Genomic DNA, 24,809 nt, shown 5'->3' with positions numbered 1-24,809 from the left:
TTATTTATCACTGATAAACAATCATTTGTTCCTTCTCGAGATGGGAAATCTTGTCGATCTGAGCTCAGACAGCCGTTTGATGGATTGAGGTTTTTTTTTTTGTTTGTTTTGTTTTTCTCCTACCCTTTGTGAAATATTGATAGGAGACATGCTGTAGACTGCCCGTGTGTACATTCTGGGAGAGGCAGCCGCACCACAACACAACTGTCCAAAGGCAGATCTGAGCTTGCAGCTGCAGCAACAATGATGCTGCAATGATACGCAACATATTATCATTGTAAACACAGCCAGCCGCAGTGGCAAGCAGTCACTCAAAGCTTAAAGGGATACTTGACCGAATTTTAACCAGCTTGTTGTCATAACAATGTGGATGGTATGTGTAAATGAACTGCGTTGAACTTCCCTCCATCGTACCAGCACCCAGATCTCCCTGCTCATCTGTCAGCCCTACCTCACTGGGCCAAGGACTGCTGCTTGAACTACAGATTATGGGTCTGCATTTTCGTTTGCCTGCCACCATGGACACAAAGAGAATGGAAGCGGATCGAGAGCAAAAAAACTCAAATATAAACCAATTATTCTGTTATTGTTTTGCCTGTTTCTCACCTCAAATGTCTTCAGGAACATATTTTAGTGCACTGTTATAACTTACAACTGTTATTCCAGATTTCTTGTTACCAGCCAGCCACCATATCCTCCTGTGAACAAACTTTTGTTAGGTATGTATTTTTAATTTCTCCGAGCTGTTTTGGATTAGTAGGACTCGACAAGTATAAAAAACAAAACGCTGTCAATGATAACAAAGTCCCAATGTCCTTAACGAGCTGATGATGTATTCCCAATGTCTTCAAACAAGTACTTTTTAATTAACAGTGTCTTAGGTTGTTGCTGTTGCCAAAATTGGTAAAGTCTGCATGGCATATCAAAGTACAGCAGTTATTAATCATAAATACACAAGTTTCAACCATTAAATTTGTTCAGGTTTTGTGTGTCTACGAACAAGGACAAGGAAGTTAAGAAGAATGAAGTCGAAGGTCCAGTTGACCCAAAATGTGATACCCTCATGTGCGGATGCAGGGTCTCAGGGGGATATTGTTTCCTGTGTCAAAATGGCAAAGCGCCAATCACGTCACCCACCCAGTGGGAGCGTTTATGGGTCCGGTGCGGCGCAGTGCATTCTGGTAGTTGTAAATCTTTTTTTACCTCTTCGGTGCCACAGTCCGTTTCCTCTGTTTTCTCTGATCATACAGCACCAAATTCAAAACTATTTGCATTTGTCTACTGCATAGACAGCCTAGTTTTAGGAGATCTTTGCAGTAGTGAAACACTTCTTCAAGGAGCTGACAACTTCACTGACAAAGAGGCAGGTAATATAAAACCACAGAAAGGGCTACATATACTTGCACTAAGATGGAGTAAGCTGTAACATACTCTCTAAAACATTTTGAATAATGTGTTTGTGAATTGAGAAAACAAAAACACAATCCCCCCTCGCTGTATCCCTGCAACTGAAGCCGACACAAATCAATAGGTTGTTAGTTAAACAATAGCTGCCCAACATTGCCGGCATTTTAAAAATAGCTGTTCCCCAAGGCACTGCAAAACCAAAGAGAATAATTGTGAAGGTTAACAATGCCCACTGCTACATCAATATTGAACTGAACCAGTGGCCTGGAGACTTCATAAAAGAGCTCAGTCCAAGGGCTTTTTCACTGGAGGCAGGTTCACAAGAACTCCTACTCACAGTAATGACAGGTTTTGATAAAATTGTCAACTTCACTGAAGCGATTTTGTATTTATAAAGGAACTAATCGTGTTACAGTGTAACCTGCAGGCACTGGCAGGTGATCAGAGTCTTTGGAGGAGATCAGAAATTCCTAGAGATCACTGTAACTGTAATCAACCAGCGAGAGAGGAGCTGCTTTTAAGAAAGAAGGTGTTTGTTAAAAATGCCTGCTGGGTGGATGAGTGTGTATGATGAAAGTATGTACGTGAGAGCATGAGTAAGTCAAGGATTTTTTTTTCACCTCCTCTACCCCCATGACTTTTTGTCTTTGCTCTCTGCTATGTGTAGCTATTAACCCTCCCCAGAATCCTCCGAACATCCTTGAAGCTCAAAAATCTTTTTTCACGCCTCCTCCTGTTTACACCTACCCTCTCGCACTGTCTCTTTATAGTTATTTATCTCACCCTGCCACCGTTTTCCATGCCCAATCCCACTATTTTTATTACGACTGCTTCCTAGCCTGTGCTGGCATTAGTATAGAGATGTTCATTATAGCTCTGTTAAATGGCCCGGAAATTAAGAGAGTGAGCGTTAGTAACAGGTTTCCACTATAGTTAGATATCCTAATGAAAACTGTTTTCTAATGCAGCGACTGTGAAGGAAGCTGGAAATTGTATTCTTGTATATTTTGTTTTGTTTTTATGTTTTGCACATATACAGCTTTTTTCGCAGGGTCACGCCCTCCACCACCTCCATGGCTCCTGCATCCCAGAGAGAGGAGGTGTGGTGCGCTCTAACCAACAGAGAGGCTTCTGGGGTGGGCAGCATGACGGCAGGACTGGGCTTGATCCCAAGCTCCCGGTGCCAGCAGGTGAGATCATGGGAAACACGTGCGTCGCTGTAGGAGTGTACACAGGCAGCTGGCTGTTAACTAGCCTGGTGGGAGGTTGGACGCCTCCTCGGCTCAGCTGCTGCTGTGAGGCTGGGGTGGAAAAGCCCCCTCTCTCTCCTGCTGTCTGGGTGGATTCTTTGGATTTTAAACCCCAGAGTTTTTTGGTGATTTGCACAAGTCAGAGCAACAGGACACGCTGAGACCATGATCACACCTACAGTTATGTTGCTTCAGTTCAAACCCCAACCCTGAGCTGTCTAATTGCGAGCACGCAATGTTTTACAAAACAAAAAAAGTTGCTTCCTTATGTTTGTCTGCAGGATTACGGAAAAACTACTGGCTCAATTTTCCTGAAACTTGGTGGAAGGGTGTGATATGGGCCAAAAATCAAATCACCACTACTGCCGTCTTCCACCTAAAAAACACAGCACATCTCCGCCCATCATTGTCGCCCACTGCTGCTGAAACTCCCATCCACGCCTTCATCACATCCAGAATTGACTACTGTAACAGCATTCTTTATGGTACATCATCAAAAGTCCAAAATCCAGACTCCAATACATCCAGAAATCTGCTGCCTGTCTGCCCAGTCACATCACCCCTGTCCTTCAGAACCTCCACTGACTCCCTGTCCCACAACACACCCAATTCAAAGTCCTTCTCCTCACTCACAAAGCCCTCCACAACCAGGCCCCCTACCACTCCTTGCCACAGCCTCCGCTCCTCTGATGCCAACCTCCTGACTCTACCATGCAGGACCAAGCACCAGACCTGGGGTGACATAGCCTTCACCATAGCTGCCCCCTCCTTCTGGAACTCTCTCCTCAAACACATTCGAGACTGCACCAACCTCTCCCGATTCAAATCACTCATCAAAACTCATCACTTTTGTTAACATTGCGAGATAAAGCATTTGGTCTTGGTGAAGGTCTTCGCCCACTGAGTGCCATTCTAGTTAGATAAGTTGTGCAAGGTTATGGGCAGTCGGGAAGTCAAAATGAATCTCTACATTTAGCTGAAATTTAACTAAAGCTCATAAAGGATGACGTGTTTACAATTTCTAATATCCTACAGAGAAAATCAAATCGTCTCTTCCCTCTGTTAAACTTTCATCTCTGCTTTCCCACGCTTTCAAATCTCCTCTCGTTCACACATTTCCTGCATCACCAAACAGTATCTAACCAAACAACTGAAGAAGCTGTTACATGTGTTAATCTAATTCATTGTAAATATCAATATTAATTTCAAGTTGATCTCTCCTTATTGAACCAAGCATCTGCACTCCTTTCCAAAATCTACACTCCTGCTAACTGACTGAGTCGCACATTTAGGCATCTGAGTACATTCATTTAAAGCAATCTCTGTTCACATTATATTTCTGTCACCTCCTAAATCAAACTGAAACAGTGGAGGGGAAACGCTGTTCTTGGTGTGAATGCGGCTTTAAAATAAGACATTGTTATTGTGGCCAATGCATCTGTCCGAGGTGCAATCTAGAGGGCTTCTTGGCTGATTAAGTTTCAAATGGCACCACTCTCAAACCAATAGATTTAAGCTTCAGCGGGGGCCATGGCACACAATTAGATTTTAGCCTCATGGGATTCCAATGCACACTGATGCTGTGTAATGTTATCCAAACTCGCCGCACTTTCAGCCTTTCACCGCGGCCAATAAACCTTTAATGAAGTAAAAACGTGTAAACAAGTCACCTGTTACTGCGACAGAGCTTCGGAGCGAGGCTTGTAATCTGCCGCGCACATGCTCCACGAGATCATTTATTTATACTGGAACTGTTTGTGTAATTGGTTATCCACGTGCACAACACTTGTGTATATCACACTGTCATTACTGTCGACTGGAAAGGTTTGCACTTGTGTTAGATGAGACAAAGGGAGATGGGGAAAAGAAAGCATCAGCAGAGGCAGAAATGCGAAGACAGGGGTGAAGTAAGTCCCAGCAGTATATGTGTACTCCTTTATTCTTTCAGTATATTTCGGGCTTCATGTGTTTCAGATTATTGGTTTCCAAACCCCTCTTTCCCAGGTCAGTGGGTTGTTGAATCTGGAATCAGTGCAGCCTACAGCCCCGAGCTAAAGCCTGGGCCTCTGCCTGCAGCTTATTGGCTTTCACTGGTTTACCTACAGAGATTGGACCATTACATGCTCCCTGCCAGTTCGTCATCTGAGCAACCCCTGGCCTCCACACATGTAAGGTTATAACCTCATGAGCAATGGGTCATATCACATGATCCATTCCTTGCACTGCATGTCACAGAGGACATCATACAGCATTGTGTCTAAAACATGTTTTGGATTAGTAATTAACCTGAGATCTGTATTATCTATCAAGAGTGGTACTGCAGTGAGTCTTCCTAAACACGCCCGCAATCCATTTTTTTCCCCGTAACATATTGCTTCACTGTCTTGCAGAAGACAGTCCAAATCTTGCAAGCTCAGTTTCTGCTCTGAGATACTAGTCTGGAAAACATCCGCCAAGGATCGATTGTGAGACACAGCAGGAGGCCGGAGCAATCAGCAAATTATGGGATGTGGATTAGATGATGATAGGAATGATAACAGCATTTGGTTTGCAGCTCTGATTGGTTGAATACTGACCAAATTAAATGCAAAGTAATTTAGGTCAATGACATCTCCCACTAAAGCAAATGTCTATTAATCCTTGCCAGACCACAGTAAGCACAGTGAACATTATACATTGCCTTACATCTATTGTTTAGTGTACTAGCCTTTTACATTTGAGTACAACAAAGGTTCAGAATTCCAAAAACATACAACTAGTCACTGGATGGAGAGCAGAGAGCAAGTGTAATTCGAGGTTTCTTTTAGATTTATTTACAGTTCTTTACTATATGTGTGCTCTGTTCTGCTCAGTAGGGTTGCAGCAAACAATATTTTCATTATAGACTCATCTGTCAGTTATTTTCATGATTAATCATCATTCATTTTTTTCATCCAAAAATAGAAAAAAATCGGCAACTAATCTGCAACTAATTTGCTAATTATGTCCAAGATTAATCGATTAACCTTTTAGTCTATACAGCAGCAAAAAAAGCAAAAAATGCTCATCGTAATTTCCTCGAAACCAAATTTTGCTTCTTTTGTCTAACCAACAGCCCAAAACCCAAAGACTCAGCACAATCAGCACATTTATGAAGCTAGAACGAGTAAATGTTTGACATTTTGCTTGAAAAATAAATGATACAATTAATAAATTACCAAAATACCTGGTGACTAATTTTCTTTTAATCGGCTAATTGTTTAATTAACTAATCGTAGCAACTTGACGACTCAGACATCATTACATGCCAGTTGACCAGCTGGGTCCAACTGCTCAGTCCCAGTCTAAACTTCCCAGTTCAAACATCGATGACGCAGATGTTTAACACCCAACCGGCATCCCCATAAAATCCCATTAGTATTGTTTTTGGCCAGAAGGAGAAAGTAAAGCGACGTGGTGCCATGCATGACTACTCTTTGCTGATCTACATGCACTGTGAAATGTATCTGGAAGACAGGCTATGCCTGCACTCAGTGCAATGAAGAGATCAAAGGAGTCTGGAAACAAAAACAGGAGGGAATCTGTCACACCATACATCCATCCATGCTATGTCTGCCTCGACTCCCACATTCATTGCCTTGATCCATTCTATATCACACAGAAACCTCTTCCAGGTCTTTACTGGTTTCCCAGTAAAGACCTGGCAATCTGTTAGCTGCATTCAGTTTTTGTAAACCCCATAACTAATTATGACAGCTTTCATATATACATTTCATGCATAATTTCACCTCCATCAAAACAATCAGAACTGTGGTTATAAAAGATGACATTTTTTCACTGATTTATATTGTCTTTGTTTGACTAATATGACGGCATCTACTTGTCTCATCTCAGGCTGAGCTAGGCTGCCAGTTATTGCCAACTATTTATGATACCCCCCCCCCCCCCGAGTCTGTTACAGGAAGTAAATTTAGACTAAAGGATTTTTCTATTCTTCATATATGGTTTTCAACAGGATGAGTCAGTCTCTTCTAAAGCAGTGGCTGCTGGTTGGAGCCCAGGAATGTAACGGCTATTCCACCTGTTTTGACACTTCCCATTTAACATAGCTAGAGAGCCATGCTTTCCTTCTTTGCTGTGCCAACTGCTCTTGTGGTTAATATGAAGCTTGTTACCGATCCCGCTTGTTTTGTTTCACTTAGATATGCAGATATATTTTGAAAAAGAGCTCTCTGCCAGTACACACACACTGGCAGCTGATTTATACAACTCACAACAGCGTGAAGAGCATTCGATACTGTGATTATGCTCACTTCAATGCTACCAACACATCACTTTTGTACCCAGCATGAAAGCATGTCCTCTTGGGTAACGCTGCTATTATGAAACAGACAAATAAAAATAATGGCATTTCTTCCTACCACAATAACACAAACACAAGAAACTGACAGCATATTTAAACCAGAGGCAGGCGATGGGCAAGACGATACTGTGTACTTATATGAATATTACTGGCTGCAGCACCAACCTCAGACTGTTTCAAAGTTTCATCAAGGTACAAGGAAGACTTTCCAGACCTTTTAATGCCACTTGGAATTAGATGTATGACTTATGTCGCCTCTGAAATGAAGATGAAAAAAGTTCTGCCTAACTGGGCTTATTCCTAAGCTGCTGAACACTAGACTTTATTTAAAAGTCTTCAAGGACTTTTGAGCACCTTGAGTAAAGGTGAGGAACACAATATAATTTATGATCTAATAAGTGATGGAAGACGCCTTGATAAATCAGCTAAATGTCACAAGTCATTTAATGTAAAAATGGCCAGAGGGCAATGAGAGTTTTTTATTTTTAGATATTTTAATCAGCACTGTGGGAAGGACAAAATAAGACCAATTACACGTCTGCTGGTGTTTTCTTCTGTTTAGTGAACTACTGTAATGTGTTATCAACACCCTCTTATGGTGAGATTGTTGCATTCAGTGCACAAAAAGTCAAAGTATTCAAAGTAATAATCATTATTGATATCATATTGATATCTGGGAACATTTTCCCCTCCTAACCTACATTTTGCAATAACCATGACTGCGACCAGACATTCATCATTAAAGTTTTGTGTTAAAGTCCAGATGAAATTTAAAAAAAAAAAAAAAAAACCTTTTTAACCATTTTCAGACAACCACAGACAATTTCTTCACATTCTTAAGTCAAAAATTCAAGAATGTTTTCTTCTTGCAAAGATAAAAATATGGCACGTGCATTCATAAGCTATTACATAAAGATTTCAACCAGTAATACTATAACATCCCCCATCAATCAATCTGCAACTGTTGACCACACAGAGCTAGTTAGCTAGCTAGAAACAGCATGCTACGCATCTTCGTTTCTCCAAAACACCGAGGTTACGGCTCACAGGTTAGAATATATTTATTTGAGGAAAGCGGTATCTGTGACAGCTCCTGATTATGCACAAGGCATTTTATAGTGGATAGCGTTCAAGCAGGACACGATGCCAAGCTCAGCTCACATTCCAGCTACATCAGCTGATCTCAAACAGTCCAATCAACTGATGGAGCAGCTGATTGATGGAAGGGAGTCACCTGATAGTTTACATGATTCCTCTCTATGCAACCAATTGGCGAATCTCATTCAGGGCGCCCTATTTAAACAGTTGCTCAAGTTGAAATCTATGAATATTCTAATTGCCGCCTACTGTTGGTGCTTCGTCTGCAAGCCGCTTTGAAACCCACCTCCACCCCAGCTCCTCCTTTTCATGCTGTGTCTGACCTATCCATGCCATTTCTGTTTGTCATTGATGCTGCTCTGTTCTGTTCCCGAGGGTCTTTGCTGCTGCTCTCCCTGCCTTAGGCTTTCCATGTAAGCGCATGGAAGGGCAGAGAGGTGTGCTCTCTCTGCCGGCGCATGAAAGAGGCAGAGGCATAGGCCTGAGGAAAAGCAAAGAGGCCCCAGAACGGAGCCATACCGCCAATTATAATACTGCAAATGGAAATAAAGTTGTCATTAACTTAAGTGTTCCTGACTGAATGAACATTACATGGTGCATACGATGGTATTTGTCTCTTTCCCTGAAGGATACTACTGTCCCATTGGCTAACACTGTCGGGGCCTCACTGTGATGACACGCTCACTTTTCAATGATCAAACCTTTGTTTTCATTTTTAAAAGACTATGGCTGACCTCTGATTTGTTTATTCATGAAGCTAATTCAGTCATTCATCTCTCCCGTCTCTCGTCTTGGATCTAACGAGAGGGAGGTGTGCGTATCCTGCTAAACTCTAAGCCCACCCACTTTTACCAGTTCAGTCAAATGCAAAGGATTTGATTTAAATCCCTCTTGTAACTGTACACTGATCAAATATTCTGTTTCACTATGAAACACGTCACAGCACAGATGCTTAAGATGCTCCAACGTCTGTTGCACCAGAACTTTAATGAGCAACGTTAAATTTATCTCCCTTGGTCCATCAAATTCAGTCTGACACCATCTCTGGACAACAGTGTTTCTTTAAAGCTACCACTTTCCCTTAATCTCCTCGCTGTCTCCTTTGAATAAAAGGAACTTTGCTCACAAAAGACCAAACAAAATAGGTTAATAGCAGGTAAAGCAGACACAAAACAGTGAGCTCTGCAATGTGCCTCGGAGCACCGACAGGGAACAGCACCCACCATTCCTCACAGGGGGAGACTCGGAGAGTTGGATGGAAGGAGAGAGGAAGGAGACAGATGATTGATGCATGGATAAACCAAGAGAGAGAGAGAGAAATGAGAGACACTTAGAACGAGAGGGAGGCAGGGAGGATAAGAGAACGAGACCACAGGAAAACAACCCTAAAGATAGACGGACAGTCAGGAGAGAGAATGTATGGGTACTGAAGGTATAAGTGGCAGCCTAGAGCACTGACTCTTGTTTATTTGAGATGGAAGCATACATGAGTGTGGCGATGTGTAATCGGCCTGATGAGCCATGTTGTGTAATGGTACGAGACAGGGCAGCTCCCAGGCTTTATTGCAAAAAAAATAGAACTGGTAAACTACTACTACAGTGCACTTATGCGACGTGCACAGGGCTGATTGGGATTGTGCACTTAGTCCACCTTATCATGGCTTTGCTCTGCTCAAACAGGCGGCACAGAGAGAGCAAGAGAGAGGCAGGGCATCAACCTGGAGACAGGATTTAAGATTCGGCAAAGAGCGGCTGATTTAAGGAAAGGTTAGAGCCAAATGAAAAGCAGCTCAAGACTCAAGATGTTCTGCGTTCATCACATTATAAAACAGCGGTGACCTTCCCTGTTAATGCTACCCTAACACTTGTGCACACAGAGGCATTCAAAGCAGCCTAACAACAAGCACATTCCCTCATACTGTCAGCTGAGCTCAGCAGGATCATCAGAACAGAGTTCAGCACCGCATGAGCTGAATTATGTGCAGCGACACTTCAACACCCTCCTGACAACTTTGTGCATTTCATCACGATTTGACAGGGTATTAATTCTGGGGCACTTCAACGCTACCCGGTGGCAGATTTGTTTTTGATTTTGAAGTCGTTGCTTTAGATCAGCTGAAATCAGACAGGAAAGACTTTTCGGCTCCATCTATGTTTAAACAACATATGCAGCTGTGTTACACTGGAATTATTCAGTGAGACTGTCTCCTCTGGAAACCTATAAATGAATCAACACTCACTTCAGGTTAGAAAGATACTGCACAACAATCCCATCGAAACTCTATTGCAGGAACATTACAGTGCTGCTTTAGAGGTAAACAACTGCACCATAACAACAAGTACAATGTGTGCATAAAAAAAACGCACCTGAAATTCAACAAAAATATTACAATGTCAGCTCAGGTTACTGCTTCTCTGTTGGAAGACGAACGCCGAGGGTGCCATAAGGAACCTGATAAAATGTAAATAGCCCTAAATGCCTGTGTTTCATGGCACAGCTCCCCAAGTGAGCCTTAAACCCCCTGAAACAAGCAGAGGGACACACGTGCTCATTAAAACTGTTTCACATGCTTTGGCATGACAGCAACACATAAATCTCATTGCTGAATCATTCTAATAACAAGAGTCTGTGATCCTCTGCGCAGCAGGGGGACCTGAAGTAGGGTCCAGGGTCGCCTTGTTATGATCTTGTGGGAGTTACAGAAGCAAAATATAAGAAATATGTCATTTCACCAGAATTGCTGGAGATGACCACAGTAGGAAAACATGTTAATGTTATGTTTCACTCTCAGCACAAGTATCTACACTATGCAACAACACACATCTGTCCATATATGGCAAAACATCACACTGGCTCCGCTGAAAACACACCAGAAACCCTGTCCATAAATCACCAAGAGTCTAAGTTTGAGCTCTACACCAGCAGCCTACTTCAGACGTGTTCGTTTATATCTGCTCCAGTCAAGGGAAAGCTCACACATCAAGACAATCCCAGTGGATGGTGGAAAAAATAACCACCGGTTCCCGTTTCTATTCCCGGGCGCCTCTCTCTCGCAGCCGGGCGCGTTTTGTGCGCTGCCACAAACCTGAAACCCACACAGACGCCACACGGAGCCAGACACCTCTGTGCGCGGAGGGGAGGGGTTACAGACACCTACCAGCTTTACATGCCGAACTCTCTTTTCTTCTGTCATCTTGAAAGTAGCCCCGAAATGAAGTTGGAAGAAACACAGGAGAGGGTGGACAGAGCCGGGATAAACGTAGAGGACTCCTTCTCTCCAAAGTCTGATCCAAACGGGCGCAGCTCGGCGCGACGCACAAAAAAGACACCAACACCAGCGCGGTGCGTTGAGTCAGTGGGGCTGCACCGAGGCAAGCGGAATATTCAACTTTGGAAAAATGAGAGAGGGAAAGAGGCAGAGTGAGAGCGAGCGAGAAAGAGAGGGAGGGAGAGAGCAGGCAGACAATCACAGGAAAGCGGCTCCTCCTACCCATACAATACAAAAAGCCAAAGCCAGCAGATAGAGGAGCCTCAGTGCGGAGCAGAGCGCGTTACTCCAAACTGGAGCGGCTGTCACTGGAGCATAATAACTAATTGAAAAGTGTAGCAGCAGACTAACACGTCACACTGATTCATACAGTTGATTGGATAATCAAATTTCAATCAGAGGGCAGAGAGGGTGATAACAACAACCGACTGCTGCTGCCCAATAACAAAGGTCACACAATGAGGTCACACACAGGCACTTGGAGGAGTTGACAAGCAGTTTCCAAGCCTGCATGACGAATGAATTAATGACCACAATCGCTCTTCATTTTCTTATGCTGCTGGAAAAATGATGCAACCCCGGGAAATGAAGCAGGCCTCAGATATTAAAAGTCCTGCGTTGTTCATTACTATCAATAAGTAAAACAGGGAGGTAATATCATGTTCAATTGCACAAAAAAAAAAAAAAAAACAAGCCCAAAGGCGGCAATTAGAATATTCATAGATTTCAACTTGAGCAAAAGTGGTTTATAATAATGGCGATATCACACTTTAATTTCCCAGATTAATTACATGATTCTGTGTGTGTGCTAAGTGATGCGTGTGTGTTTTAGTGTGCATGTAATACTCCTACATGACACAGTCTGCCTGTTAGTTAAAGGTCCAGTGTGTGGGATTTAAGGGCGATACATTGGCAGAAATTAAATATAATATAAAAAGTATGTTTCCTTTAGTGTATAATCACCTGAAAATAAGAATCTATGTGGGGTTTTTTAATCTTAGAATGAGCTGTTTATGGGCGCTTTCACACCTGCCCTGTTTGGTTCGGTTCAGTCTAACTCAAGTTCCTTTGCCCCCTAAGTGCGGTTCGTTTGGGCAGGTGTGAAAACAGCATCCTAACCCTGCCTTTAGGTAGAGCCTCTGCATTTTCCCCATTGACCACTAGGCTGGTTGCACGAAACACCTTAAGTTTGTTCCTTCAGTATGACACTTAAAGCTTACATCAAATACCTCGCCAGTAACTGACTGGAAATATCCCGTTGCATAAAACCGCACAGCGATCATGAATTTCGCTAAGTTCCGCCCCCGGACGCAGACTGGCCAATCATAACATAGCATCAGACCAGGGTCCAACAACATAGCTGTGCTCCACTGACTCTAATGCAGTCGTTTAAGATTTCCTTAATTTTCAGGCTGGTTTTGTGGATTTGGAGCTAAATGTTGTGCCTGGGGCACGTTGTGTATTAATGATAGAGGTTGGAAAAAGATATACGTTTCTTCCCTGTTCCAAAACCAGAATCAACCCTGAAAAGTGTAGGGTTAGCTAGCTAGCTACTGAAGATATAGCCTACTGAATGTATACACATGCTGCTTTTGCTTTTTAATGATTATAACAGTGAAACAAAGAGCGACCCTGCTGTACAGGAACCAGTGAAGGGAAGCAGGGAAACTTTGTTGATATTGAACCAGCTGTGTGTCATCACAGTGTGCGGAGATGAAGCCAAACACGGTTCATCTGCACACACTGCCACACAGCTGGTTCAATATCAGCAAAGTTTCCCTTTATATTCATTGTCTTGTGTGGCGATCAGCAGTGATGTGGTGGTTCACTTTTACACTGTGATCTGTGGCCTATAGTTCGGCTTTAGCTTCTAACTATCTTTGTCTTTTGAACCTGTTGTTGCTGCTGAGTCAGTTTGACATCCTGGATATATACTTCAAACACAGACTGTAGACCCCTCTGTCTGCTTCTCTCTGGAATCACTCTTTCATTTTTACAAAAATATGATCATGTTGCTTCAGGGAGTGCAGTTAGTTACAGTGTGGGCTCCATGCTTACTGCGACAGCTTGTCAGACCATCACAAAGGAGCAGGGCTTAGTTAAAGGTCAATTGTAAAGAGACTAGAAGAGCACAGCTTTGGAAAGTTGAGTGATTCAACTCCAGATGGTCACATTCATAAACTGGACTTCCGGTCAAATTTATGGCACAAAATCATTTGCTTATCATTAAGCGTGTCCATCGGGTTCCCCTGGTGGCAGAATACTTTCTCAAAGGGCTTTATTTTTTCTCATCTATCTCCATAAACTTAGCCATGTTGCAGTTAAGATGGAGTCAGAGGTACTTTATGTTTGTGTCCTTACTTTGGTCGCAAAGGTCCAACAGTTTAAAAAACGTTATGCAGTCCTAAAGTACAAGACCACAATAATGAGAAAAACTTAAACTGTTGAGTAAATACTTCAAGGATACCTTAAGGAAAAGACTCAAGGATGTTTGTGCAACCGGCCCCAGGTCCTCACCAATGCATGCTGCATTGCCTTTTTTTTTCTACGGTAGCCCTGAACAGACAAAACAAACACTGGCTTTACTGTAGATAGAGCCTTTGCATTTTCCCATTGGCCCCTGTAGTTAGCAGCCCCTCCACAATGAGAGCTTTGGAGAATCAAATTTTTTTTAATGGGAAACAATTCATTGTTTTCACTGGTTGAAATCACCTGATCTGTTTATTTTGGATAATTCTGCTTCAAGTAAAAACCTCCTTAATGTCTGGATGTTAAAATAGCAGAGAAAAGAGGTGAGCACACATTCGCAGGTGCTGGGCTAGTGGCCTGTCTGTGATGAGCTGAACAGAGTTGAAGAAACACTGAATAAAATCACTGGAGAAATACCGGTTTAAATCACCTGGCTCTTTTTGGAGAGGAAGAGACCTCTGCGGGTAATACGTCTACCAATAAAAACCTCCTAAACAATGAACACTGAACAAATCCTAATTTATGGTTCACACTTGGCACACGGGAGAAGTTTCAGCTAGTTGCAATCTGCAGTCCTCACCACTAGATGCCACTAAATCCTCCACACTGCCCCTTTAATGGTTCGGTATATGGCCCACATTTTTATTGTAGTATTCTCATCATATTTCTACAGGATCCCGACCTCACTGGGGACATATACTACAAAAAAATATATCAGAGAATCACTCCAACTGTGTTCTGAGCAGGCAGGTGGGCTGTCTATGTCTGCAGGTGTGTGCTCTGCTGTTTTTATGTGTGAATGTGTGGTGTGTGCGCCTGGAAACAGTGCAGAGGTTAAGAGGTTTTGCAGAGTTCTTAGACTGCTCGAGCGTGCTGTTGCTGCTCTCTGCCAGCCTGACCTGCACCTGTCAGAACTTGTGATACCATTTCTTCCCCCCGCTGCATTAGGGCCACATGCACAGTGGGGAAAGTGGGGATGTCTAATAACTCACAGATGCCAACCAAAAAAAATAGTCAGAGTAATGTGATGTTGATGTGAATGTTATTTGAAACTGATCACATACTGCTTTAGGCTCCTACAGGCTTTAGAAAGGTGTATTTGACATTTCGACAAACTGTATAAACAGCGTTTAAAAGCCGAGTTCAAAGGATGCTTTGAAGAGTTACTCCTGACTGTTGCCTCCAAAAATGTCTCACCACTGGTCATGTCAAATACCAAAACATCTTCTCCTGTTATCAAAGGCAGTAGCCTATATGGTACATATACTGTAGCTCAGTGGAGCCACTTTGGAGGCATTACAGATTTTGTTTTAAGAGATCTAAACTAGGCAGACACTGAGGTCATACAGTCAGACATAAAATATGAAAAACACGTATCTAACAGTTTACCAGTGAGCCTAAAGTGAAATGAAAAGCAGCATGAAGGTGTATCACACTAGGTAGGCTGCTGCAGGTAGCCAGACAAGGTGTGGCCGAACAAGCAGGTGTGTTTTACGTCTGTCAACAAAGAGCCACCGCAAATCGTCTGAGAGCCTGTCTGTTTCTTTCAGCTCACTGTTTACTGTATTTATTGTCTGTCTATATTCAATATATCCACAAACACAGATGTCATGCCTTTTCTTGTCTTGATAACTGTTTGTGGACCCCCTCTTTGCCAAACCCCGTCTTCCTGTCTGTGGCGATGTCGGCCTCCCAGCGTGCAAATTGTTCTGCTGATCTGTTCAACACCGTATACCGTAAAGTCTATCTGTCTAGCTGCTGTGCTTGTTTTTCCACCAAGATACTGGAAAATCTTGTCGCTGTGCAGCCAGGTGGTGTTACCAGACAAACAGGTAGAATTGCATTTGTTCTTTCCCCCCCTCATCTGCACGCTCTGCAGGAAATTCCCACACATTTTCTGTGCGTGATTAGAATTTCTGAAAATTACACCCTTTTCTCGAGTACACAGTTTGAGAAAGATACAAGTAAATATTAAACCTTAATTCCCACCGGGAGTATTTTGGATTTTAACAGGTCTTTTTACCCTTTGAGCCTGACAGAATGGCTGGCTGATTGACAGCACAGATTTAGCCTGGATCCAGCCCCAGGCATCCATCAGTGCTGTCTTCACTCAGTTATCCTCGCTGACCACGAGGCCATCTGATTTTTGTGACTGGCAGTCGTCTCCTCTGAAAGCAGCTTCCGCGTCCAGCACTCTAAATGAACTCAGCAATTTGCGGTGCTGGACAGCGCTGATGTGTGTTTACTCCTAGTTTTGCAGAGCAACCTCACTGCTGGATTGTGATTGGTCAGAGGATTGCTACTGATCTTTTTTTTTTTTTCAGTCTCTCACTCTCGCTTGAGCCTCAGAGACTCACTACTGCAATACTAGCTGGCTATTACACCATACTCCCATGTGATTCAAGCACATATACAACTGATTACAACAGTTGTAGCATTTAATTAATAAAGCAAAGCTTGCAAACTAATTCAGGTTGTCACCAGAGTCTCCTGTTACACTGACATGACATATTCCTCTTACACAAATCAAATGCACCCTAATGATTGCAGAGCCTGTCATTGCTTTGTTAGCGGTTTTGCTGCTATGCCTGCTGCGTCATGGCTCACCTGAGTGATATGCTGTCACTTGCTGCTCCTGCCGTGGCCTCTGCTGCTCCTGTCATATAGCATTTCAAAGGCCTCATCCTTTCCAGCAACCTGTTCAATCCACCATGTTTCCAATTCACAATTTGAATGGACCTCAAGAATAAATTCACCCCAAAATCAAAAATACATATTTTCCCTCTTACCTGTAGTGCTATTTATCATTCTAGATCAGTGGTTCCCAACTAGTAGGTCATCCTCCAAAAGTGGGTTGCGGGTCCGCTCTAAATGGACCGCAAGTGACTCACGAACATGTCAAGTTTGTAAAAACACACTTTATTTTGAAGTACAGTGAATTTCTCGCACAGAGCTTTTATTTTTAAGTGCCATTTCCTGCTGTAGAGTGAGCGACTAACAGACAGCTCCTTGACAGAGACATCAAACTAGCTCGATGACACTGAATGTATTAAACTGTGCTGACTTTGAACAAGTGACTGTGGACCCTGTGGCTAAACCACTTGGGAACCACTGTTCTAGATTGTTTTGGTGTGAGTTTCCAAGTGTTGGAGATATCTGCCCTAGAGTTATCAGCCTTTCCTCAGATAAAATGGAACTAGATGGCACTCGGCTTGTGGTGCTCAAAGCGCCAAAAAATACATTCGACAAACTCAACAGCAATGTCTCTTTACAGAAATCATGACCCAGTTACTCAAGATAATCCACAGTGTGAGCAGTTCTTTTTAGGAACTATTTTCTTTCTACTGAACTACATCCGCCAACAGTATCACTGCTCAGAAGGAAGCGTGCATCTACTCATGGACAAGAGGCTCGGACTCGTGACAGCGCAAGATTTAAACATTAATGCCGTCCTCCTTAGCTGAGCTGCAATTTTAGCTAGCTCTGTGGTGCTAGGAGAGCTAGCAGTAGATGCATGCTTCCTTCTACGCTGTGATAGTTTGCCGGTGTAGTTCAGTAGAAAGAAAATAGTTCCTACAATAAACTGCTCACAACAAAGTCTGTGGATTATCTTGAGTATCTGGGTCATAAGTTCTGGAAAAAGATATTGCTGTAGGATTTTTCAATTTTTTTTTATTTTGGTGCTTTGAGCACCACAAGCCGAGTACCATTTACTTCCATTATATTAGAGAGAAGGCAGACATCTCTACGGCCGATATCTCACTCGGCAACTCACATCAAAATAATCTATACTGATAAAGAGCGCTTTGGGTAAGAGGAAAAAATATGTATTTTTGATTTGGGGGTGGACTGTCCCTTTAATTTGAGACAAAAGCTTCAATTGTCACAACACCTGAAAGGACTCTTATGATTAATTTAATTTGGCACGTGTTGCCGGGATATAACTTTGATGTCAGCTTTGTGTACACTCACCTGATGTCCCTGATATCACAGAACCTGGACTATAAAACTTTATTGAAGCAGCATTTCTTCTTGTGTACGTATTTCACCAAAAGTTTGACACCCATAATGGACATGATGAAAAGTGTGATGAATACTTACGAAAGACAAAGGGCCATGACAGAATGAGGACAGGCTGGAGGACTGAGGCTGCTGTCGACAGTAAACACACTGGCCACTGGAGACTTGGCCTCTCTATTGTGCGTCTGTGGCCCAGGCATGGGGCATATTACATATCAAATTACCATCAGTGCCAGTGCTTAACAATGTTTGTGTGTGTGTGTGTGTGTGTGTGTGTGTGTGTGTGCTCTTAGAAGTGCATGACAAATCACCAGCACCACCTCACAGTGTGTGACCAGAGGAAATGCATCAGCTCCTCTCTTCCTCTTTCCTCTCCCAGCCCACAGATCATCAGGGACTTATTGTAAAGCACCAGGCTGTCTGTGTACAGCAGCAACAGAAAGTGATTGGGAAAAACACTCACAGCAGAGACAAACCCCCCCCCCAAAAAAAAACCTTTGTTCCCTTTGGAGCATCGGAAATTTTTTTTTGCCGAGTGCAGAAACCTCAAGAGAGTGATGTGGTATTCTGTGCCTTTGCGTTTACTTACTATTGTGGTGGTAATATACACACTGCTCAGTAGCCGTGGCGATGATTTTATTTCACTCCAATTTTACTGAACAATCATCATTTCTTTGATTACAATCACTCACTGTTAACCTGGTGTGATAGCTGGGATATGTATCATGCTACTGCGAGCCATCTCGCTTTTATTTGGCAGCAAATGTTTCTGGTAATCTAACAGCGCTTCACAAAGCAGAACAATAATAGCCTTGTAACTCCAACAACCTATATTTATTTCTCCATTATTTTAGTGTGATAGAACGCCACAGCTTGGTAGTAACACTCCTAATATAGTTACAGTAAAGGTGTCATCCTCAGGGCCGTCCTTTTCTTTATTTCAAATTGAGGCCCTCGTAAACAGATCAATAAAATACTCAGACGGCATAAACAAACGAGTCGCTGGGTGTGGCATCGCTCCATCAGCTTTCCATTAGTCTCGCCACCTCGAATCTAATATTTTTCGCCAATAGAGTCAGACTGCAGACGCTCTGTTTTCACTTCCACCTACATAGACAAAAAACACAATTGATATGTGACACAGAAACAAGCTGTGCTGTTTGTTTTTGGTGATTTAAAAAAGGCTGGTTCAGATTTGAAAAGTTCTTCAAGTTGAAGGCACTGTGGGTTATTAAATGTTGGGATTTTGACTTCTATAGAAATGAAAGGGTGTGCTTTACCCTCTGAAGTCCTTAAAGACAATGTTAAACATTGTGTGCAATTCTAACTGGTCACTTAGCATGATGTAAATGATCTACCGTAGCAACAGTTCCCCAGAGTGTCATCTCTGCTACTGTAGAAGCACTACCTCAAGTAGAGTCCATAAAGTTCTGCATCCTCCAGGATGCACTCTAAAATACATACAGCTGGATTTGTAACTGCATAGTGGTGCATATATAGTATTTAGACGGTGAACAGGTCAGATCAGTGTCACATGGTAACAGGATCAGATCTAAAGCGGGTGTGAGGAAAACTAGATGGGAGCTGGCAGTGTGAACCAAACTGAAGACATGGTGACCTCTGTCTGATGAAATAACGCTGTGTCCTCTGAATGGCAACTGCTTTGTGTGTGTGTGTGTGTGTGTGTGTGTGTGTGTGTGTGTGTGTGGGCTCAGTGGAGGGAATGCCCAGACTTTCTTATCATAGTCACATTGCCTCCTTCACCCTCTGGCTCCACACCAAGACAGGCTGGAGCCGAACGCAGGCTGTCCGCAGACACACAGCCAAATCTAAGGAGTGACTACTACAGCGTTTGAAAGAGAGAGAAATAAAAATAACAAAGACGCAAAACGATTGAAACAAAATGTCCACTTTCCACCTGTTCACACAACATTTATAAGGCCGTTTGGATGGAAGCAGCAGTGATCCATGCGCTGCCAGATTAGTGCATGTTTCTCATCCACAGTATCAAACTCATTTGTGAAAATAAAAAAAGACAATACTGTATAAAACTATGCAACATAAGCAGTGAGAAGAATTTCAATTAAAATATATTCAGACAGAATGATCCGTCTAACTGTGTTTGACCTTTGCAGCTGAGCGGCGAGTCTGGACTTCATACTACAAATTGACAAGTGTAAACAGAGATTTTAATGGCTTTTATAACCCCTTAACACCATTTGTTATAATTACAGTGCTTATCTAGCCAGTAATGTCACTGCACCATAATTTATATGAGATAATATTGGGACATTATAGAAGTCAGATGCATTTAGGGGCTTTGGGGAACCTCATTAGGATTAGCAGCAGACTAAAAACGTGCACAACCAATTTGTCAAAAATAGTTGGATGTCTGACAGAGACTACAGCTTGGAAGAGTCAATCTGGACAGTTTGGGAGGAACTTATCATACAGCATATGCATTTGATTGTACATTGTTGAAATATGCTGCAATGTGTCACTGACATTGAGTCACTGCAATTATCTTGTCTTTCAGGAGACAAACTTAAAATATTAATAGTCGGTCTGCCCCCTAATAGTCCACCAAACGTTAGTCGACCATTAGTCGGCAAGATTTAACTGGTCGCTTAGTCACTGAGGAAAAAAAACCAAAACAAAACAAAACAAAAAAAAACGGTAGGCCTACACACTTCTAAACAAACTTAGCAATCTCAGATGTAACCTGCGCTCTTAAAGGCTGGCACAAAAAAGACCGACCTCACATTTTCCAGACGGTTAAAGAAAGGGCATGTGTACGGCCTCTAATTTCCAGGCCTGGTACCTGCGGTTATTACACAGGTTAGTTAATAACATGTCGGGTGTGGGATCATTTAGAGAAGGTGAAGGACGAACCCAAGGTGATATGTAAACTCATCTTCATTGGTCGACTACAAACATGACGTATCATCTGAAACATGTCAGTAGCTACATGCCCATTAGCCACTTAGCACAATCATTACTGCTTTGCTGACAGCATCATTAACAGGCGGCTCGCTCGGTGTGTGACGTGCACTTGTAGATAAAATATAGGCCTATATTAATGAAGGTTCATTAGTATGGTTTTGTATTTCTCTGTAATGTAGCACAGTGTTAACAATGTTACTGATACTATTCTTTCTCACACCTTCAACTCAAACTGTTGTGTTGCCCCGCCCAAAATATATCATTTAATAATTAAATTAATATCGTAAACATGCGGCCGACTAGTCGACTAATGGCCCTAAGTGACAGCTATTGGTTGACTATAATTAATACGACATTACAACAAGTCCAAGTTCCACATAGCTGCGACCACCTACACGAATGCATCCAGGCGCTGCCACTTTAGCTAAACGGCTGAATGACGTGATCAGCTGTCCTTTCGCTCATTACCAATATTTCCACATATTCTTGGGCAAGTCTGTGAAACCATTTGGAAGTTATGCGCCTTTTTGCCATTGGTCCCTTCCATTGCCACGCCCCTTTTAGCTAATTGACATGAACACACACCTTCACACGCACACTATTGATCTCCACACCAAATTTTAGCCACGTAGGGACGAAAATGGTGGCAGATAAAGGGTGGAGAAATTTTTGTGTGCTGACCAAATGACAGACCAATCTCTAGAGCTGCTGGTCAAAGCTGAAAAAAAAAGAACTATCACCAGGGCCGTAAAAAAGGAGATAAAAAAAGGGAAAATGGAAAACAGCAGATGGACAACCTTATTAGTCACAAGAATGTATCATAAACCGTCCAAAACATCCAACACAGAGCAGAAAACATAACACCAACACTATCCAACACCCAAGCATTCTCTTAGCAAGCCAAACCAGCGTTTCATGACAACACTGTAATACTCATATAACTTCATCTGAAAGGCTTTCATATTAGCACGGCTGTCTGAAGCCTTTAAGAGGAATCCGGAGTCAAATCCAGCTTTAAAAACTTGTTTCCATAATGTCACGTTTGTGTTTTCTGCTCGAGTAGCTGCCCGGCATGAGAACACGCAGTTCGTTGTCGGCTGTCAGAATCTTTAGGATCACAGGAGCTGTTTATTTTTCTCTAATGATGTGCAACAAGTTGAGTATGGGTTTGGAGTAACACTGGTGGCCTGCTCGCACCAGGCTGTATCACAGTTAGCAGAGCGGTTTGTTTCCAGAGGCCAGAGGATGACTTGTTTGTGTGTGTTGCAGCTGCTTTCAAATACAGCCCAACTGGGACACATAGGCATTAGCTCTCAACAGTCAGAGGGTCCCTGCACTGCTGCTGCTTTACTGGTGTCTGTCACATAGCCATTAATATTATGTATTTTACTTTATAATGAATTGCAGGGGCGGATTTAAAATGGCTCGCTGAAACAGTACCGCGAAGCAAAAGATGTACAGACAACAACCCATTTGTGTGTCTGAACCAGACTTCACAGCCAAGGTAGAGGGCAAGACGTGGGAGTTTACTAGCACAGCGCTCCATTATTTGACGGCAGCCCACAAACTTTATCATATTGTTACTCAGAGACATTTTTCGATCTAAAATCCAAAACAGATTACAGGATTGATTTGGTGAATGAGCAGAGACATGTTTTCTAAAGAGGAGCTGACAACAAAAACAGAAGATTGAAACACAAATGGCTGATATTAAAGTCTATCATTTAATATTTTTCCTCTTCCTAGGACAGCTTTTATTATCTGAATTACTGATATTTTCTCATTTTGTTCCACATAGATAGAAAATTATATTTTTGTGACTGAACTGATCATAATTTCAGCCCACAAATATAATTAATACAAACAAACTTGCATGATAAAACTCCAAAAAAAAAAAAAGTAAGAGTGGAGCCAATTTGAGAGTGATAGCAGGTTTCAGTGTTTTGATGTCTGCCACTTTTGATTACATTTGGATCACGGAGCAGGCCTTTAAAAGACATTCCAAATTAGAGCGCTGCTTAGGTTTGGTCAATTATGCAGATATGGTCAATTATGTAAAATGAGTATCTCACATCCCCTGGGTACCACAGAAGTCGTTTAGGATTACAGACATTTGGAATTGGCTCACTCACCTTATCTCTGTCACAGTGGATCAATAGGGCCCTCCTGCTAAGCACTTATAATTTCATTTCCCCTATTGCAAAGACCTTATGCTCTCTTGCAAGAGCTGGCTGCTAAAACCTGGGACTCTGCACATTGCATTAGCTGAAGCCTCAATAACTTTTTTCTCCCCCACGTTTGGATAGCTCTGCTCTGCTGTGTAAAAACTGAGTGGTTCTCAGACTATCAGGTGACATGAAGGGAGGCTGCACCGAGGACAGTTTCGATGACAGATGACTGGAGGAGAAGTGCTCAACATGATCAGTCACTGTGTATAGTGCACACACACACTCACACTTCTAACGGTGCCGGCACCACCATAAAAAAGTCCTCCAGTGAATTTTTATTACATAACCTACAACACAACTGCAGCCCCATGCAAAATAAGCAAAACAGTGAGAATGACAGATTATGCATGAGACCGTGAGGTGAACTTAAATAATTAGATCTGACACCACAGTGCAGGAATTACAACCTCACTGGAGTGGAGTGGATAATGTTACTGGTTATTGGTGAACAAAGCTTGTGTGTACACGATGCCACTGCAGCAAAAGGCGAGCAACAGAAGTGGGAAACAGAGAGAGAGAGAGTGAGAGAGCCTGTGAGGAAGAGTGGAGACATAAAAAGCAAAAACACGGAGGAGGCAGATAGAGAAAATATGGGTCAGACAGAGAAAGACAGGGAAGGCTCAATGTAAATCGGAATGTGTAAACATGTACAGGCCTAATCTCATTATCCCTCGTCCTCCTGGGTCTGTGATAGGATGCCTGATTAAAGCAGGAGATGAAAGAGAAGAGGTAGAGGACAGAGATGAGAGGTAGGAAGGTGATAGAGTATCCTATAGAGGAGAAATAAATAGAGGTTGAGAGATTGAGAGGAGCCGACAGCATGGGTAGTATAAACTCTGCAGCGTACGCTATGAGCTGTGCAGCACTCATTAACATAAACAGAGGGACGGCAAAAACTATCTGCATCATATTGAAACACACAGAAAGCTTATGTCAAATGGTGTTGTCACGAAATTTTGACTTTGATATCAATACCAAGTTTAGTATCAGGATACCTAATATTCAATATCTCATAGATCAGAAACAGGATGTCCACAAGGGTTGATCACATTTTGTTGCTAAACCAGTGCACAAAATATATCTACAATGAAATCTTAGGGTGCTTTCACACTTCTCCTGTTTGGTTCAGATCAGTCGAACTCAAGTTGGTTTGCCCCCTAGGTTCGGTTCTTTTGGGCAGGTGTGAACATAGTAATCGTACTCGGATGCACCAAAAAAACCAGACAGAGACCTTCTTGAAGAGGTGGCCTCAGTCCGGTTACAAATGAACTCTGGTGCGGTTCGTTTGTGGTGAGAACGTGTTCTGACCTCGATCTGAACCAACTGCAGCCACATGACACATTGTTTGGGTTAAACATGAGCATGTTACAGTCCTGGAGGATTATTAATGTGCACCTCCTCCTGTACTGCCTTAATATGCACATTCAGCACATCTAATGCATCAAAACATTGTTTTCTAGTTGGAGCCGCGCCTCGTTTTCAAACTGTCTTCTTCATTTCGTTTACTTCCTGGATTTTGCCCACATGGAAATTCTGACCAATCGAAAGCAGCCTTCTCACACAAGGCTTTCTATCTGGTCCACTGTAAATGCTGCTGTGAGAACATGAACCAACTCTAGGCAATTATGCAACTTTATAACAAAATCAGTCCCTGATTCAGACCAACGCGAGTGAACTCTAGGTCTGAAAGCACCCTTAAAGGTCTAGCATATAGCATTTAGTGGCATCTAGTGGTGAGGGTGCAGAACTGAAACTTCTTCTGTGTGCTAAGCATGTAGGAGAA

At 42.5% G+C, this 24,809-nt stretch overlaps 1 protein-coding gene across 4 annotated transcripts in view; it reads right to left on the bottom strand.

Moving 5' to 3' along the window:
• Positions 1-24,809, bottom strand: part of mid2 (midline 2) — a 219,630-nt gene that overhangs the window by 133,006 nt on the left and 61,815 nt on the right. For 2 of the 4 annotated variants that reach the window (XM_033622488.2, XM_078169377.1), the window contains exon 1: positions 11,256-11,616. The exons of 1 other annotated variant lie outside the window; for it this stretch is intronic. In XM_033622488.2, coding sequence (XP_033478379.2) covers positions 11,256-11,592 — 337 coding nt within the window. In that variant the 5' untranslated portion in view covers positions 11,593-11,616. Of the gene's footprint in view, positions 1-11,255; positions 11,617-24,809 lie in introns of those variants that run through there. One more of the 4 variants, XM_033622513.2, reaches the window with a different exon arrangement.

The sequence above is a fragment of the Epinephelus lanceolatus genome, chromosome 7 (assembly GCF_041903045.1).
Source record: "Epinephelus lanceolatus isolate andai-2023 chromosome 7, ASM4190304v1, whole genome shotgun sequence".
Taxonomy (NCBI): domain Eukaryota; kingdom Metazoa; phylum Chordata; class Actinopteri; order Perciformes; family Serranidae; genus Epinephelus; species Epinephelus lanceolatus.
The sequence above is the reverse complement of the archived record's forward strand: the minus strand, read 5'-3'. Positions and strand labels throughout refer to the sequence as shown.